Below are 17,190 nucleotides of genomic sequence, written 5' to 3'. Positions count from 1 at the left end.
TTTATATATATATATTTATATATAATTTATTTATATATAGACTATTATTTTGGAATATAATTTTTATATATATTTATATATATAATTTATTCATATATCGACTATCCCGAAACGTTATCCCGAAACGCTATACCGAAACGGTACCGGTTCCGAAATATTTCGTTCCAATGCCTGGACCGGTACGGCGTCTGGTACGGTATTCAAAACATTGTTCTGGATAAGAAATTAAGATTGTGTTTGGATGTTGAACTGAGTTGAATTGAATTGAGTTGAAATGATAAAATATTATTAGAATATTATTTTTTAATATTATTATTATTTTAGAATTTAAAAAAATTGAATTGTTTATTATATTTTGTATTAAAATTTGAAAAAGTTATAATGATAAGTTGAAATGAGTTTGACTTCCAAACGAAGCCTGAACGTGCAACATTGTGATATTAGTTTGGCTTCAAATGTGGTCTATACGATCTAGGTGCTCAAGAATCAGATATCATGTTTTTAGTGGCATTATTCAAATGAAAAATGTAGTAGTGTTTCTAAGGTTGGGTTTAATTTAAATTTGGGAGATGATTCCCGACCTCTCATTTGTTGAACAATGGGTTTCCATTGGGGTGTAAAGCAAGATTTCCACTCAAAGCAACTTACATTTCAAATCGAAAAGCCTTGAGTTTGTTTTATATATACATATACATATATATATATATATATATATATATATATAAGTATAGGTATCTTGTTTTTAAATTTTAAATTGAATTAAGTGAGAGTTTTGGTAGTTTGGCTAAAAAATAAAACAGACAATTTACCCCAAAGTGGTAATAAAGCTTCGAGTAGCAATCACCCAAGCGGCTTCATGGATTATCTCATCATGATGATAATCAATAAAAAAAAATGGCTAGTATCTGGTAAGAGACAATAACACTAACAGAATTTCCAATGGTTATTGCAATTTACACATGTTACGTACGTTGTCATAGGCTCATCCGCACTACGCGTCTGCATTTGGTAGTAGGTGCATTTGCGTTGCCCACATCGACCGCACCTGAATTGATCAGTTGTCTCTTTGGGTGGTGCTCCACGCTCACAGTCAAATAAAGCTCTCTCTTCAATCAATCGATTCTCATTTTGCCTCTTGTCACTCGCCATTTCTGCAGTGCTCATGTTGACGAGCCACTCTGGTTTGACATGTCCAAGAAGTACCCTTCTCCGAAAATCTGGGTTTTTGGCGTCCTTAAGGTTAAACATTAATGATCTATACTTGGCCTTTTGAGCCCCTTGAGAACTGCCCCAATTATCAAACAGAATGGACTCTACTGAAACAGCTACTCGAATTGGGTCGCATGCATTCACTTCATCCTGAATGTCCTCATTAGCCTCGTCAGAAACTCTAGACAAAGCTTCGTGAAGAAGCTCTCGTACTTTGTCCCGCATGGCATCATTAGATTTGATCATTGACATAAGCTTCGGTGGACCGGGACATACTAATGGTTTCTTCAGTCCAGAAGCTTGCTTCTCTTCTTTGATTATCTTTTCAAGCTTATCGTTTTCAGCTAAATCGGTTTTCTCAATCTTGCCAACATCAACACTTCGAACCTTTCTCCCTGTCTTGACAGCATCTGTCCTTGAAACTTTCTCCAAGCTCGGCATACCATTGCGTTCAGTTTTCACAACCTTGATACTTTCAGCCTTTGAAAACCTCACAGATGTCTTCATATCCTTCTCAGCCTTGGCAGTCTCCGGATTTACTATCTCAACTTTTACAGAATCCTTGTCATCAGAGCTTTCATTTCTTCTATTTTTGTTTGTCTCCTTTATAACTATGTCTTTCCATATCTCAATCAGGTCAGAAGCAAATGATTGGATTTTCTTCATTGGATGCCTTGTGAGATGTCGAAGATGCTTCCCAACCTGAATTTCATATTAAATAACACAAGAATCCTCAAATCCAAGCTTTTTTCAAGCAATAAAACCAAAGTTCTTATAGCGCAGCAGTGTTAACATAATAGATCACAAATAAAATTCACCAACAATCTTTCAAGTTATAGATACACCAATCAAAACGAGATTTATAGAATATAGACGGGACTACTTCGACCCCAAGTAGTTGGCCCAAGAGGTGAAGGCCTTGGTCTTGGGGTATCACTCCATTCAATGTCCAATGTTCAACATCTCATGGGTGCAAACAATCTTTTGGGACTACATCCCTTAGTGAAAAGCCAGCGATTTAACCAGTTCTGTGTAGGGGAAACTTCCAAGGATGCGGTGTACGGGATCGAGATTTACACTGCGTGGGTCCGAAGGGCCGACATAGAAAAAAAAAAAGAAAAAAAAAAAAGACGGGACTACTTCAACCATCATCCATAGTGGGATTCAATAGCAAATATGGACCCAATGGCTTCACCAGGACAAATAAAAAGAGTTCTTGGAAGAGAGAAAGGAGCAAAAGTAGAAACAAGAAAGCATTCTATTAATGATACCGAACATTATTAATAATAAGAGTACCACAAAACGAAAGGAATATAAGATTGTGAACTACTTTTCCATACCTTTTTGTCCACCGTGAAACAAGATGAAATAACCAGTTGTGAGTGATTGGGAAACAACAAAATTACTGAATACAGAAAGTACCGAGCAACTTCTTTTGTTGAATTCATATTCACTTTTAAGTGAAATTTTTAGTTGAGCATACCAGATTGCTCTTCCTTCATTGCACATCCCCTTCATAACAGATTGAAATCTTCAGCTCTTCCAACATCCTACTTATAACAGATTGCAATCACAGCTTTTAGGCCCACAAGAAACTTTCCTATTAGCGAGGACCTTTCATACCATATCCCAATTGCTTCCCATACAAATAAAACAAATGGAAAGGGGAAAAAAGGCATAGATGCACAGTGATGTACATCGAGTGCCACCAAAATGGTCGATTCTTAATAATCATCGTGATCCTAATTCACATATTTTTAACATTTATGCAGGAGTACCATCTAAAATAATTAAGACACTAACTGATTGAGGGGCAGTGTGACGAGCACAAGCAAATTATTTTGTATCTAAATTGGAATGCAACGTTTTCCCACCACCATCATGCTCATTGAACGATCACTATTTATACCGATTAAATAAATAATGCAATCGATAAAATGGGTAAAAACAAGGCATAATCAAACAGATTATTTCAATGAAGTCCTCTGAAAAGAGCCTTTTGGTCCAACAAATACACAGTGAAACTTATTTGTAACAATTTTGAGAAAAAAAACAGCACCTGAGTGGAGACAAGAAGATGATAAGTGACAGGAAAATTCTTGAGCTGGTGTAAGGCATCAAGGCATCGGATTTCCTCGGCTCCTCCGTCAGCGGAGGCCGCAGCGTCTGCAGCTTTCTTCGCAGCTTCGAACAATTCAACCAGCTCTCTCTCCATACTCCTCACGGTTTTTCGCTTTGAATTAAGAAGGAACAAGACAAATTAATTAATAAATAGATCTAAGAGAAATTCAATAACATGATAAGAAGGATTTTGATGCTTTTTTATAGCAAACGACGAGGTTATAAAGAAGAAGAAGAAGGAAAAAAAAAAAAAACCCTAAAAAAGTTTGAGAGTTGCGGAGTGAAAACACACCTAAGATCAGCCGCCGGGAAAGCTAGGAATTTAGCCAAAATGCTTTCTTGCTTGTTTTCCAAAACCAGTTCCCTAGACGAATCCTCCCCGTCGGGCGCGCGAGTGTGGCTTTTCAAGGCACTGTGACCTAAGAGGGAAGTGGCCTTGTGCGAAGATTGAAGGGGGAGAGCATTCAGACTTCAGAGAGATGGACGGCTGTTGTCGATGCACGTGTAAGCAGGGAGACTGACAGATTGGTCTTCTTCTAGATTCAACTTTTGAAGCGGCCGAGCGTAGGATTTTGGCTGATGTACGTCGCGCGTCTCTGAGATTAGTGATCATCGGTAAGTTACATGCACCTCTGTAATATTGACGATGTGATAATGTAATTTCTTAGGAAAAAGCCGCCCACCAATTTTTACCGTTCTACTTGATTGTTTAGGAAATTTTTTTTTTTATTTTTTTTATTTTTACTTAATAATTAAAAAATTAATTTTAAGTGTATTGATATATTTTTTATTTTTAAAAATATTTAAAAATATTTAAAAAATAAATAAAATAAAAAAATTACAAAAACAACTAACGGTAACAATAGCACCACTCAATTTCTTATAGTTAGGGAAGAAGTACTACTCATATGTAGTCTCCCAAAAATGTTAAATTAACCACTAAAATTTTATGAGTCATATTACTTTTCATCTTAAAATTTGTTATTCCTAATCACATTATGTGATACATTTCATGTAATTTCTTCTACCAACCATCCAAGTGACAGTCATTTAAGATGTATCACATCACCATACATGATTGAGGATTACCCCATTTAGGAAGAAAATAAAAATGATAGAAGTACAATCTTTTTTATAACCTTTTTAATATAACCATGTTTTAAAACGAGAGCATTTATGTAAAGTAATGTTATTTTTAAAAGTTATTTTATAAAAATATCTTTCATTTAAAACATAATAGTTGTACAAAAAATTGTAACAAGTGTTGTATATCTATTATTTTTCAAATAATTCTCCCAAAAGTTTGAAAATTCTTCTAAAAAATGTTCACTTTCAATTTAAGTTTATCACACATTTTGTCAGTAAAAAACCAAAGAACCATTTCAGTTTAAGTTTAAAGATGGTTGAGAGATTTGATCAATTTCTAAAGCCACTAAAAAGTCAAAACTCTTCCAAAGAGATTATACACTATTGGAGAATTGCTTCATCTTCCTTTATTGTTGGCTGCTACAAAAAAAACCCCTCTTGATTCTTTGCTTTCCTCTTCCAGTGGGCAAATTCAAACTACACATTGATGGGGCATCAAAAGGGAATCCAGGAGCAGTTGGACGTGAAGAGGCTACTAGATATTCATATAGGCATTTCCTTTATGATTTTTCCAACTTCTTGGAAAATGGAACTAATGTATTTGTTGAGGGTGGTGAAAGAGCAAAGCCACCGATAGAGCACCAATAGTGTTGAATTCTTTTTTTTTTTTTTTAATTTTTAATTGTTTTTAAATACAAACAAATAAAAAACATAATACTAAAAAATAAACAAATATAAATGCTAAAGAAAAAAGTGAGATGTACAAATGATAGGTACAAATGAGATGTCCGTGTAACTATCATTTTCCTTTTCGTAATAGGTGAGTGCTACTCCCATCGAGAGTCGAGTACGACAAGTGTGTTGTGTTTATTTTTTATTTTTTTAAAATCATTTTTTGTGTAAAATAATAAAAAATAAACAAACACAATACTAAAAAATAAACAAACACAAATATTGAAAAAAATATATGATTCTGGACAAATGATAAGTACACTTTATCAAAGTGCTTATTTATTATTTTCCATTTGTTGAACTGTCTTCACTAAATATTGGTATTTTTGTTATTTCATCAACTGCATATTTTTTATCTTATTGTATATATAAATTCTTTACTTATAGTGGACTAATATCATATACGCTGTGAACCTCCTTGGCAATACCATAAAGTTTGCATTATTACTTGCATATGGATTTAAGGTACATATATAGATGCCAATTGCCATGCAGACACATTGACAAATCACGGCATAGCTGGCCATGATGTTTCCTTTTCTCATACAACTCAGCTCTCTCAAAGTCTGATTGGAATTCCAACACTTGATAAATCAAGAATACCTAGTTTTTGACATTGGCATGTAATTAGTTCAAGGTATAGCTTATTATAGTTTTTATGAGCTGAGCTTTGGAATTTCTATAACGCTAAGCATAATACTGTAGAAAGTATTTTGCCAAAAGTGACCGTTAATTAATAAAATTAAAGTGTCGGACCTACCGACATCTTCTCCAAAAATTAAAAAAAACATTTCCAATGAAACATCAAATTTGTTATTTTTTCATGTGCCGACCGATTGGCGGTTAGACAGACAGACAAAAAAAAAACCCTTCGATCTAGACAAATACAACAGAGATCACCGCGATCTGGGCAATAGAAACGGGCCCCTCTATTATTTCAATGGTCTGTGCAAAAGGAATATGCTAAGATTCTCAGAGTCGAGCTAGGGGTTTTCGAATGGAAGACGAGTGCAATATGATCATACAAAGATTGCACTTTTGGGCAAAGGGCGATGAATGTTTTGAATAGGGAAAAGTCTAAAAAGCACGAAACCGGAGAGGCACGAAACCTATCAGCAGTCTAAACAATCTCTTTTACCCTTGTATAAAATAACAGTATTTTATTTTACCATTTTACCTATGTCAGCAATCTCACTACCTGTCGTTGTGGTCGACCAACAGTCCCTTAGAAAAAGACTTTTTATAGTTTTTCACTACAATTCTGTTACGGATAGTCATTCTTGCGCACCCTTCGTGCACCCCCTGCTAATTGAAGGGTAATTTTGTCAATTTGAGTTGCTTAAAGGATTCCAGACTCTAGAGGCCTTCGTCTTTCCCGCTCAACACGAACCAAGAAGGCAGACATACGATACCCAGCCCCCTCTCATCTTCTCCATTGGCACGGCTCCGCACCAGCACATCTCTGCCACTATTACGTATGGGCATGACTCTCGTGCCACCGGCACGTCTGGGTACCTCGAATTCAGGTTTCGCAATCATCAAAACGAGGCAAACAGATTATAATCCCTCAAAAGATGAAATAATTTTATTTTTTAAGATACTGATTTTAAAATATGAAAAAAGATAATGTAATGTATACTAGTATTTGGTGGATGTTGAATTCATGACTTATCCCTACCCTACATTCTTATGGGTAGAGAAAATGTCATTTGAGAATTCTGTGACTCTCTTTCTCATTTCATCATACATCTTATGTGCATTCTATTTACCCATTGCATAAACAACCATCCATTTCCATATCATTTCTTTGTTACAACATAGGAGAGAGGAGAGTAGATCTGTAACTATCCCCATACCCAAACATCCTAATCAACCTAAATTAAATTATAAAATCACACACAAATGAGAGAGATTGAAATATATATATATATATATATATATATATTGCAGGGAAAAAACTCTGGAAGCTTCAGTTTTTGTCGCCGGACGGAGGAGGGCAGATGGAGTGGGTTCGCCTTACGTTGCGTGATGGAGTGGATTCAGTGAGAACTACTTTCTAGCGTCTCCATTCATGAATGAATTGAGGGTGAGGAGGGAACTACGGGCTTCAACTTAGACTAGGGGGGAATTTCAGGAAGGAGGCTTCAACACACCGTTTTAAGAAGTTTTTAATTTTGTCTTTCAACTTTCACCAATTTGCACCGTTTCATTTAATATCCTTACATGTCATCAGGAGTACACAAGGGGTGCACCAACTTGATTACGTTTAGAATTTTCCTTTTCCTTAATACAAATAAATGAATATAAAATGTATGCTATCAATTTAGTTAACAATCACTAAGTATATATACAAATGAAGATGAAATATAAAGAGGATAATCTCGGATTTTTCAAAAAAATAATGTTTACAGCTCACTTAAATACGTATTTTTCTCAAGAGAAGAAAAATGTTGCAATACTGTGGATTGACGAATCGACATTAGTGCAGGAGAGGAGAAGTTTAATGTGCGGGAGATGAACGAGCGATATAGTGAGGGAGAAACAAACGCAGGGAGAAAATTAAAAAGTATATAAGCGTGCCTTTTTTACTTTTTAATTGTTTTATCTTATTTTTTTCATTTGCTTTCGTTCAGTACTTATCCACCTTGGCACATTTGTGCATTTCGTGCTATATAGGGGCTTCCCTGTAGCAGCTCTCTCTGAAACCGTGCTTTTTAAAAATGTTTTCAATAAGTAAAAGAAGCTCCCCTAGCCGCTCGAGGACAGATCTGTGTATCATGAGTCTTGCTATCCCATGGACATAGACAAGGTAGGGAAGAAACAGAAAGCTCGCGAAATATCGGATGCAATCAGAGTCAGAGACTCAGAATGCGACCGTAATACACTTATGTTCAGCTTCCAACATATCAAGTAGCACTTTCATGTTTCACACATTAAAACACTTTTAAGATTCGAGTTTTGGATTATAAAGTAGAGAACAAAAAAGCAAGTATGCATCCGGTGTCAATATAATACAAGTGCATGGAGGGCTAAATTTTAGAGAGGGAGAGAGAGAGAGAGAGATGGATTTCAAATTTCAAACTGCGTTCGCTTCTCCTCAGGCTCTGGTTTCCTCAAATAGGTCTTCTTGAACCACTCAATTGGCAACCAAAAATGAGAGAGTGAAATAAAATTAATGTAAAGATCTTGATTCTAGACAAAGAATAATAGTATTTTGAGTAAGTAAAATGAAAGTAAGGAAAACATATATAGAATCAACCGTAAGTGGGCAACTCCTGCAAAATTCGACTTTGTTCTAAATCCGCTATATGTATTAAGCAACTAACCATGGAATTTCAAGCATGTTAGAAAAGCAAGTGAATATACAAAAATGTATATTTTGAAGGGAAACTCCCGCAGGTCTCAAACTCCACATGACCTAAACTCTGACGATTCGATCCCTAAAACTTGAAAATGATGAGATAGATTGAAGATATGGGCCTATCCTATCTATAAATACAACTACTTAAAAGAGTTAAAGAAGTTGAGTTGAGAGCGAAACTTGTATAAGCCAAAAAGCGGTGGTGGTGGCAGCGACGCTCCACGCGACAGCTGCTTGAATATCGGTTGATTGGGGGTGAAGTCCTGAATTCTTCAGGAATCTTGCTCCCACCGCTTCCGCTTCACCTGCCATTTTCTGATCTCAATTCAAATCTCTATCTCGAATGATCTTCCCTTCTTTTTTTTTTCCCTATCATACGTTATCTTTACTATTATACAAGTGGCTATTTACACCATTAAACGGAAATTCTTATTTTTCGTTTGCTTTCTGTTAAATCAACGTTAAGTCACTATTGCAGCTTTGGGAACAGTTATTTTCTTATCCTTTAGTTAGTTTTCAATTTTTCACAATCTTTATCCATTGAGTATTAAGTTGAGTTTATTATTTTTGTATTTTATGTTTTGCCGGTTGTGTCAGTCCACCACTTTCATGCTTTTTCGTTGTATGCTTTTTCTCTTATGCAGGTTGGGTTTATTATTTTTATCCTTTATATTTTGCCGGTTGTGTCAATCCACCATTTTTATACTTTTTCTCTATCTGCTTTTTCTCTTCTGCAGGTTGTATGATTCAGAAGCTTTTAATTAATTTCGTTGATTGTGATGTTATTGGGGGTTATTGGGGTTTCTGATGCCCTGACTGTAGTTGATGCTTTTGTGTCAGTACATGCTTTTTCTCTTTATGCTAGTCTTTGTATTCTTTTTATCCTCTACATGTTGAATCAGTGCATGCATATAGGCAATTGTGCTTGTCTAAAAACAAAACTGCAAAAAAAAAAAAAAAAAAGCTTTTGCAGGTTGAATCAGTGCATGGATATAGGCAATTGTTCTTGTTTAAAAACAAAATAGCGTGCTCACTAAAGAAGAAGGAAAAAAATCAAAGGAAAAAAAAAGACGTAAAACATTAAAAAAAATGTAAAAAAAAAATAATCAAAATCTAAAAAAAGATAAAAAAAAATCACAAAAACCATTGAAAAAAAAAATTAATCTGGGTATAAAAAAACTTCATCATTACTGAAAAAGAAAAATTGCATGTTGCCCCGAAGCTGATTTTGTGCCGTTATTAGGGAAGCGCTCCAATATTAGCTTACATGGTCTTATTATTGCACTTTCTACAAAATAAAATAAAATAAAATATATGTCAGAAAGATTTTTAAGAATAATACATCTAAGTGGATAAAAAAACTGTACAAAAAAAAAAACTGTACCCCTTGCTGAACACAAAAAAACATATGCATACATATTTGACGAGTATTTTTTCCATATCTGATTTGTGAGTTTTTCTTTTCTCATGTCTAGCTTGGTTGGTTTTGCAATTTTTACATGGTTTTGCAGTGGTTGCCTGGGAGGAGAGGGGATATTGCACTTTAAAAAGATAATGTGTTTTGAGAGGCCAAACCAAACCAAACCACCTGACATCTATGCAAACTCGCTTCCAACTAAACAAATTTTGGTCTTTATTGAGGATCAAACAAATTGTCATAGGTGAATAATTGATTAAAGTGTTCGGTGTTCATCTTTGGAAAAACTCTTCTCTTCTCTTTCATTTTTTTCTTTTACTGGTTTTTTATGTTTACTGCTAGTTTTTACTGGTGATTTGTTTTCAGCTGCTTTCCCAGTTCTGTAAGGTGTTCTTGCCTGAGGATCAGCTAGACATTTCTGGCTCTTATCTTTGTAAGTGTATGGTATTATTTATTTTGTCACGTCGTTTGTTATATAATTTTTTTTTCAATTTTATTTATTTATTGTTGTTCTATTTTATACTGTTTATGAGGCAACACTTTCATTAATGAAAATGGTGCATATGTTATTCTATTTATTAATTAATAATGCATGTGTATTGTGTGTTTTGATGTTATTTATTGTTGTTCTATTTTATACTGTTTAGGAGGCAACACTTTCATTAATGAAAATGATGCATATGTTATTTTATTTATTCATTAATAGTGCATGTGTATTGTATGGTTTAATGGTGACCTAAAAATCTTAACTTTTTATGTAGTTGTTCAGCAACACTTTCATTAATGAAAATGGTGCATATGTTATTTTATTTATTCATTAATAGTGCATGTGTATTGTGTGGTTTGATGGTGATCTAAAAATATTAACTTTCTATGTAAGGTTGGATATATAATAGTTACACCAACTTTTCATAAAATAGTGCATGTGCAAGTGTTGGCCCATGCAAACAATTTTATATATAGAATGCCCGCAGACATGAGCACCCAAAATATATAAAACATGTTTCAAAAATTAGATTGATTGCAATAAAATAATATTATATCTTCGAAGATACAACGAATAAAAAAAAAAGGCAACATAAAAAATCTCTTCACATATTTGAGAAGAATAAACCTCAACAGATAAGGCAACAATAGATAAATATAATATTATTTATATTGAGACAACGAATAACAGAAAAAAAAAAGGCAACACAAAAAATCTGTTCACATATTTAAGAAGAATAAACCTCAACAGATAAAAGACAATAATAAATAAACAGAAGTTTATATCTTTGAAGATATTGTCTCCAGATTTATTGTTTTTTTTTTATTTTTTTTTTTCTGTTTGATCTTTACTTTGTTTTTTCTATTGTGAATCTGTAGATAAATTAATGGACATTGTTCGGATCTATTGGTTTTTTTTTCCGTTTATAAATCTCCACATATCTGAGATTTGAGATTTCAAAATAATTTTAACAGCACAAACTTAATCACAAAACCCTAATAACACAAACACAATTACAACACAATTACAAAAATCCTAAATTTCGGATTCAAAAACCCTAATAAAATAATTACATAATATCATTTACCAAATTTGAGATTTCAAAATAATTTTAAAAACACAAAAAAAACTTACCATGAGGAATCAAAGACAGAGAGGGTGAGAAGAGGCCAAGGGTCTATGCGTGGTATCATTGGTAGGCTACGGCTAGGTTGTGTGCGAGGGAGAGTGGGGCTGAGGGACGAGAGAGTGAGGTTGAGGAAGAGAGACGAGAGACGAGAGAGTGAGGCAGCATATTGCAGAGTGAGGCAGAGACAAGAGAGTGAGGTGGGAGAGTTGAAGAAAAGCGGAGAGAGGACGTGGTGGTGGAAGAAACAGAGAGACACGAAAGCGAGGGTGTGTGAGTTCAGGGAGATGGGTATGGCGGTGTAAGGTTCAACAAGAAGAAGAAGAAGAAAGAAGCAGAAGAAGAAATGGGAGAAGTGAGGGGAGGGTTCGTGCGACGCATCAAAGAAGGGAAGAGAAAAACATAAAACCCTTAGGATTTCAGCAAGAAGAAGAAAGAAGAAAGAAGAAAAAGAAGAAATGGGAGAAGGGAGGGGAGGGTTCGTGCAGCGCATCAAATAGGGGAAGAGAAAAACATAAAACCCTTAGGGTTTCACAAGAAGAAGAAGAAAGAAGAAGAAATGGGAGAAGGGAGGGGAGGGTTCTTGCGGCACATCAGAGAGGGGAAGAGAAAAATAAAAAACCCTTAGGGTTTCACTTCAGCAATGCCAAAAGGCAATGTTTCCGCAAGGCTGAGCTCCCCTTTTCTCTCATACAGGTTGGGCCCGAAGTCACACACACACAAAACCACTATAACAAGCCCAAACTCAAAGAAAAAGAATAGAGATGAAAAAGATTAGAACATCATTACTTAAAATAAGATAAAACAACCATCCATTTAAAAATAAATGCCAACAATAATAATAATCAAATCAAAATAAAAGCCTATAATTATACGTAATTAACTAATTAAAAACACACTAATTAGGGATCTCACATCGAAAGTTGTTCCAAACTAGGCAAACGTGCTTCACACGTTGTTCCGACTTAGTATATATATACATACATATATATATATATTATATATATGGAAGGAGAAAGTGTGTCTTTTGTTCTTTTAAACAGAAACAAAACGACGAATGGTAAGTCAGTGAGTCACACGTGAAAACGGCCGATACTAAATCTGATGCAAAGCCCAAATCCTAGGCCCAACCTGAAGCCCCTCATCTGGTCGTCTAGTTTTGTTCTGGACAATTCTATTCTTCCCGCAGCGTGGTGGGTATCAGCTCCAGTCCCGTCGAATCCAGGTTCCTCCAACTTCCACAAAGATGCCGCCACGTCAGCCTTTTAAGTAATCATTGGATCAATGGATCCTGATCCTTCGACCCCATCAATTCTCTCTCTTGGTTTTCTTTTCTTTTTCTCTCTCTCTTCCTTTTCTTTTCCCCCTTCCGAGCCTCATTCTGATTCCATTCCTTTGCAAAAAGCACAGTAAAGGGAGATAAAAGGAAGTTGCGGGGGCATAGGATCCAACAATTCTTTTTTCTTATCCTAACGATTCTAAAGAACAAAAACAATTTTTTTAACATGAATTCATTGTTCTAAAACTATTTTTCTAGTGCAATTATCCACCTCTTGGTCCTTGTTTTCTGCACTAGCTAGTAGCTAAGTTGAACTAGAAAGCCTGATAGAATTCCTAATTAATATCTGAATTTGACGCTGGCCGACGGCCCTTGTCTGGGACCACCAATGACGCCCCAAGTCTTAAATTGCCTTTGACGAGCTCTGGCTCTCTCTTTCTCTTCATCAGATTTCAAATTGTAACAGTGTGGACAACAAACTCCATATTCCCACTCGGGGGCTTCCATGTCCGCATCACTCACTGGTTGCTTGCAACCAAAGCAAAGCTTGAAAGTTCCCTGCACCAAACCATGCTCAACCGACACCCGCTTGTCAAACACGAAGCATTCACCCTCCCAGAGGCTTTCTGATTTTGGTACTTCCTCGAGATATTTCAGAATCCCACCTTCCAAATGATAAACCTGGGAAAAATTTAAAGGTTGAAGGATTTAGGAAATTCTCAAGCAAAAAACGAATAAACAGAAGATTTAATAAGCGTGCTGCCGTAAGAAATCACTCCATGGCAACTGCCAACATGTTATATTGTTATCCTTTGTAGAATTTTCTGAACAAGTGAAACTGAAAAAAATGGGTCAAAATAAAAGTACATTATGATTTGCTTGGTAACGAGTGTTGAAAGAACCCATGTTATACTAGAACTGATCGATGACTAGCAGTTTAAGGCTTGTATTATCACATTTCCCAAATGCAGGAGTAATCGTACATGGACCATGGAATTTCACATCCAAAACAAGGGACACAAAAAGTCTACACAATATAGGCTGTTGGTAAATTATCATTTCATTGTAGAACCCAAAACACCTAGGAAAGATTTGTCAAGGGGTGACCCTTTCCTACTATCACCATGACCACAAAATATATACACCCGTACAACAATTCACAAAGCAAATAAACATAAAGCTGGTAGTAAATGGAAGTTCCAAGGAGAATTCACCTCTTTGAATCCTTTACTGAGGAGATAACTCGAAGCTTTCTCACATCTTATTCCCCCTGTGCAGTACATTGCCACCCGCTGAGGCATTTTTTTATCTAGAACATTCACTCGTTCTGTGGTGCTTCCATTTGAACCATTCACTTTCACCTTTGAATGCTTATCATTTGCATGAGAAACTCGGAACTCATCCTCCACCCAAGATGGAAATTCTCGGAATGCCATTGTGCATGGATCAACTGCTCCTTTGAATTTCCCAATTCTAGTTTCATAGTTATTTCGCACATCAATCACCACCTAAAATTTGTATGTCAATGTCAAGATCCGAAGCAAAATGTGTAAGCAAATGGAAATGCTTTCCACCATGCCTCCCTACTATAAATTTTATAGTCAGACCCAATCCCCCCACCCATCAGTTCAATCCTATAAATAACTTTTGAATATGTGAGAAAAACAAACCATGTACATTCTAATTCTAACATACTTAGGTTTCAAGGGACTTGACACTTCAAAGAAAATACTGGAAATTGAATAATGATGCATGGCCCTATCTGAGAAACCTTACTTGCATGGAAGTTGTTGGATAGGCATAACAGATTTTAGACCAAAAGACATATCAAGTACTGTTGAGCTTTCTCAGACAACTCCAAACCTTTCATTTGTTTGTTTCTGAACAGGGGACCCACAGATCCAGCATCTTTTTTCTGACTAAAAAGAAACATTTTTTCAAGTAAAAAAAAAAAAAGACCCAACCAGATATATCTAACATGTTCATCAGAAATTTTATCTATTCAACCCAGGACACATAAAGCATAGAGTTTTCAGTTATCGGTTTTTTAGTCTATTAAGCCATGGGATAAAATGTTCAAGCAAAAAACAGACTAAATAGCACAAGTATTCATTAGAGTTGTAGACAATTTCAAAAAAAAAAAAAAACAAAAAAAAACGTTTATTTGTAATTCCACTACTTCCTCAGACCAAAGATGATGAACAGGGAATACTACTGCAACAAGATTTCTATCACTCACGGTATCTGGGTCACTGATCAATGCATTCCAATCCCTCGGACTCACGTATGTTCCAACCCTTTCAGTAGGTGATACACCAGGCATTCCAAGAGTAACAATCTGCTTCATGCATAGATATAGACCGTGATAAGAAGTGCATAATGAGCTAATAAACAAATTCACTTAAGTATTTTATACTGTTCATGAAGAAGAGAGTGCATTTGACCTCATTTGGATGTTGAGATGAGATGAGAAACATATGAATAGTAGTAAAATAATTTGTGAATAGTAGTGAAATGATTTGAATTAATATGTTTTATGGGACTTTAGGAAATGAGAGAAAAAATTGAATAAAAATATTATGTTAAAATATTGTTAAAATATAACTTTTTTTTATTATATTTGTTTTGAAATTTGAAAAAATTGAATTGTTTTTTGTGTTATGTTTGGAAGTTTAAAAAAGTTAAAATAATTAGGTAATGATTAGATGAAAAAGTTAATATTTGAAATTGAAAAATATTTATATTTGAGTGGTGTTTGAATATTGAGATGAGAGAAAAACATCCAAACAGGGCTAAAACTTATATGAAAAAAAGGGTAAAGAAAGGACTCCACAGGGACTTGGTAAAAACAAAAGAATACCTCTTTCTTCAACTTAACCCTCACATGATCCCATCGGAAGGGTGCATCTTCCCCTGCAGCAAGAGGAGAATTGCTAGTGTGTCCATGGTGGATAGCTTCTTCCTCAGGACTCACAGGTGACTCCACTTGTCTTAGTACCTTTAGACGGTCATCATTTTGAATGAATCCAAGAACTCTTTCCACTGATTCCCGGGTCCCACAAATGCTGCCATTAATTCCTTCAGGGGCAAGTATAATGCCACCTGAAACACGCTGAACAGCATCAGGTTCGCGAGGCACGAACAAGAAGGTCAGAAGAGAACCTCGAAAGACCAAAATAAGTAGAGACGGCAAGTCATTTATATAACAAGAGAGAGAATTTCAAAGCACCGAAGGACTAAAATGGAGATCCACCATTCATTGATACCAACTGGTCGGCCACCAAGACGGAGCTTCGTAATAATTTTTTAAGCAGCTGACCTCTACTCAACTACTTAAAATCTGAGACGAGAAATTATTAATTCCTTGATTTTTTCTTTATACATTCGACACCACATGAATCCCTTCCAAAATTAAAAGGCCATCAATATGCTAACCAAAACCAATAATTTTTTTACGCATTTGGAGGCTAGGAAAATTCAGATTTCCCAAAAACGCCCAAAATCGGATGGCATTTACAGCATTCAAATCAAAGAAAGCGAATAAATTGCAAAGAGGTAAACACCATACATTGCAGAGGAACCATGCCAATAACATCATGAACTAAACTTAAACGAAGTAAAAATATTAAAACGACTACCAGTTCCTGACACAGCTTCTTCAAGGGGGTTCGCATATGGGCATAGTCGGTAAATTCGGCGAACTTGTAGAAAGAGACGACCACGAGAGATTCAGAATCGGGGTCATCCGACCGTAGTTCAGGGTTATTGGAAACGGAAACTGGTTCGGTGGGCCCAGAGAAGAAGCATCTATAAATGTTCATGCTTTGAGTTCTAGGAAGGTCGCAGGAGTTGGAGAAGATAGGAGGGTGATGACGATGACGATCCTGGGGGAAGAGGGAAGGTTTGGGAATTGGGGAGGTGGGAAGTAAACGTAATCCAGGCTTAGGACTTGAATAGGATGATGATGGTGACAATGAGAGCATCCTCGGGGTAAACAATGGGTTTGATCTACGCCTTTGCATAGAATGATAGAGGCGGACCTCACCGCTCTCTAACCCTATCAGCAACCTTGGTCCTTGACTATGAAAATGCGGAGGGCAGAGAAGCATTTACCACAAACATTCGGTAATCACAGATCAAGGTAAAAAAAAATTAATAGTTATATTTAAAATTAAAATTAAAATTAAAATAATGTCATTTTTAAAATTATATTTTTTCCTCTTTTACCATCATTTGTTAATAGGATTACACACACAATCTCTCACTCAAGACTACAAATAAAATTTCTTAAAAATTAATCCCACAGATTCTTATACACAAAATAATCATGTAAAAATAAATTTATAAATTAATATAATTTTATGTAATCCAT

General features: G+C 35.4%; 2 protein-coding genes across 2 annotated transcripts; both read right to left on the bottom strand.

Annotated features, from left to right (window-relative positions):
• Positions 1-816: 816 nt before the first annotated feature.
• LOC121267006 (transcription elongation factor TFIIS-like) lies at positions 817-3,825 on the bottom strand. Its single transcript, XM_041170893.1, has 3 exons — positions 3,623-3,825; positions 3,269-3,442; positions 817-1,911 (listed from the first exon to the last, which is right to left on the bottom strand). Exons 2-3 carry the CDS (start codon positions 3,422-3,424, stop codon positions 925-927), a joined length of 1,143 nt encoding a protein of 380 aa, XP_041026827.1. The 5' UTR covers positions 3,425-3,442; positions 3,623-3,825; the 3' UTR covers positions 817-924.
• Positions 3,826-12,874: 9,049 nt separating this feature from the next.
• LOC121267771 (rhodanese-like domain-containing protein 7) lies at positions 12,875-16,962 on the bottom strand. The gene is given in 6 exon segments (XM_041171830.1): positions 12,875-13,198; positions 13,200-13,499; positions 14,033-14,326; positions 15,058-15,156; positions 15,679-15,930; positions 16,457-16,962. Coding segments are annotated over 6 exon segments (1,461 nt in total). The 5' UTR covers positions 16,928-16,962; the 3' UTR covers positions 12,875-13,153.
• Positions 16,963-17,190: the final 228 nt, after the last annotated feature.

This window comes from Juglans microcarpa x Juglans regia, chromosome 1D, assembly GCF_004785595.1.
Source record: "Juglans microcarpa x Juglans regia isolate MS1-56 chromosome 1D, Jm3101_v1.0, whole genome shotgun sequence".
NCBI classification, from domain to species: domain Eukaryota; kingdom Viridiplantae; phylum Streptophyta; class Magnoliopsida; order Fagales; family Juglandaceae; genus Juglans; species Juglans microcarpa x Juglans regia.
Note: the sequence above shows the minus strand (reverse complement) of the source record. Positions and strands in the feature narration are given on the sequence as shown.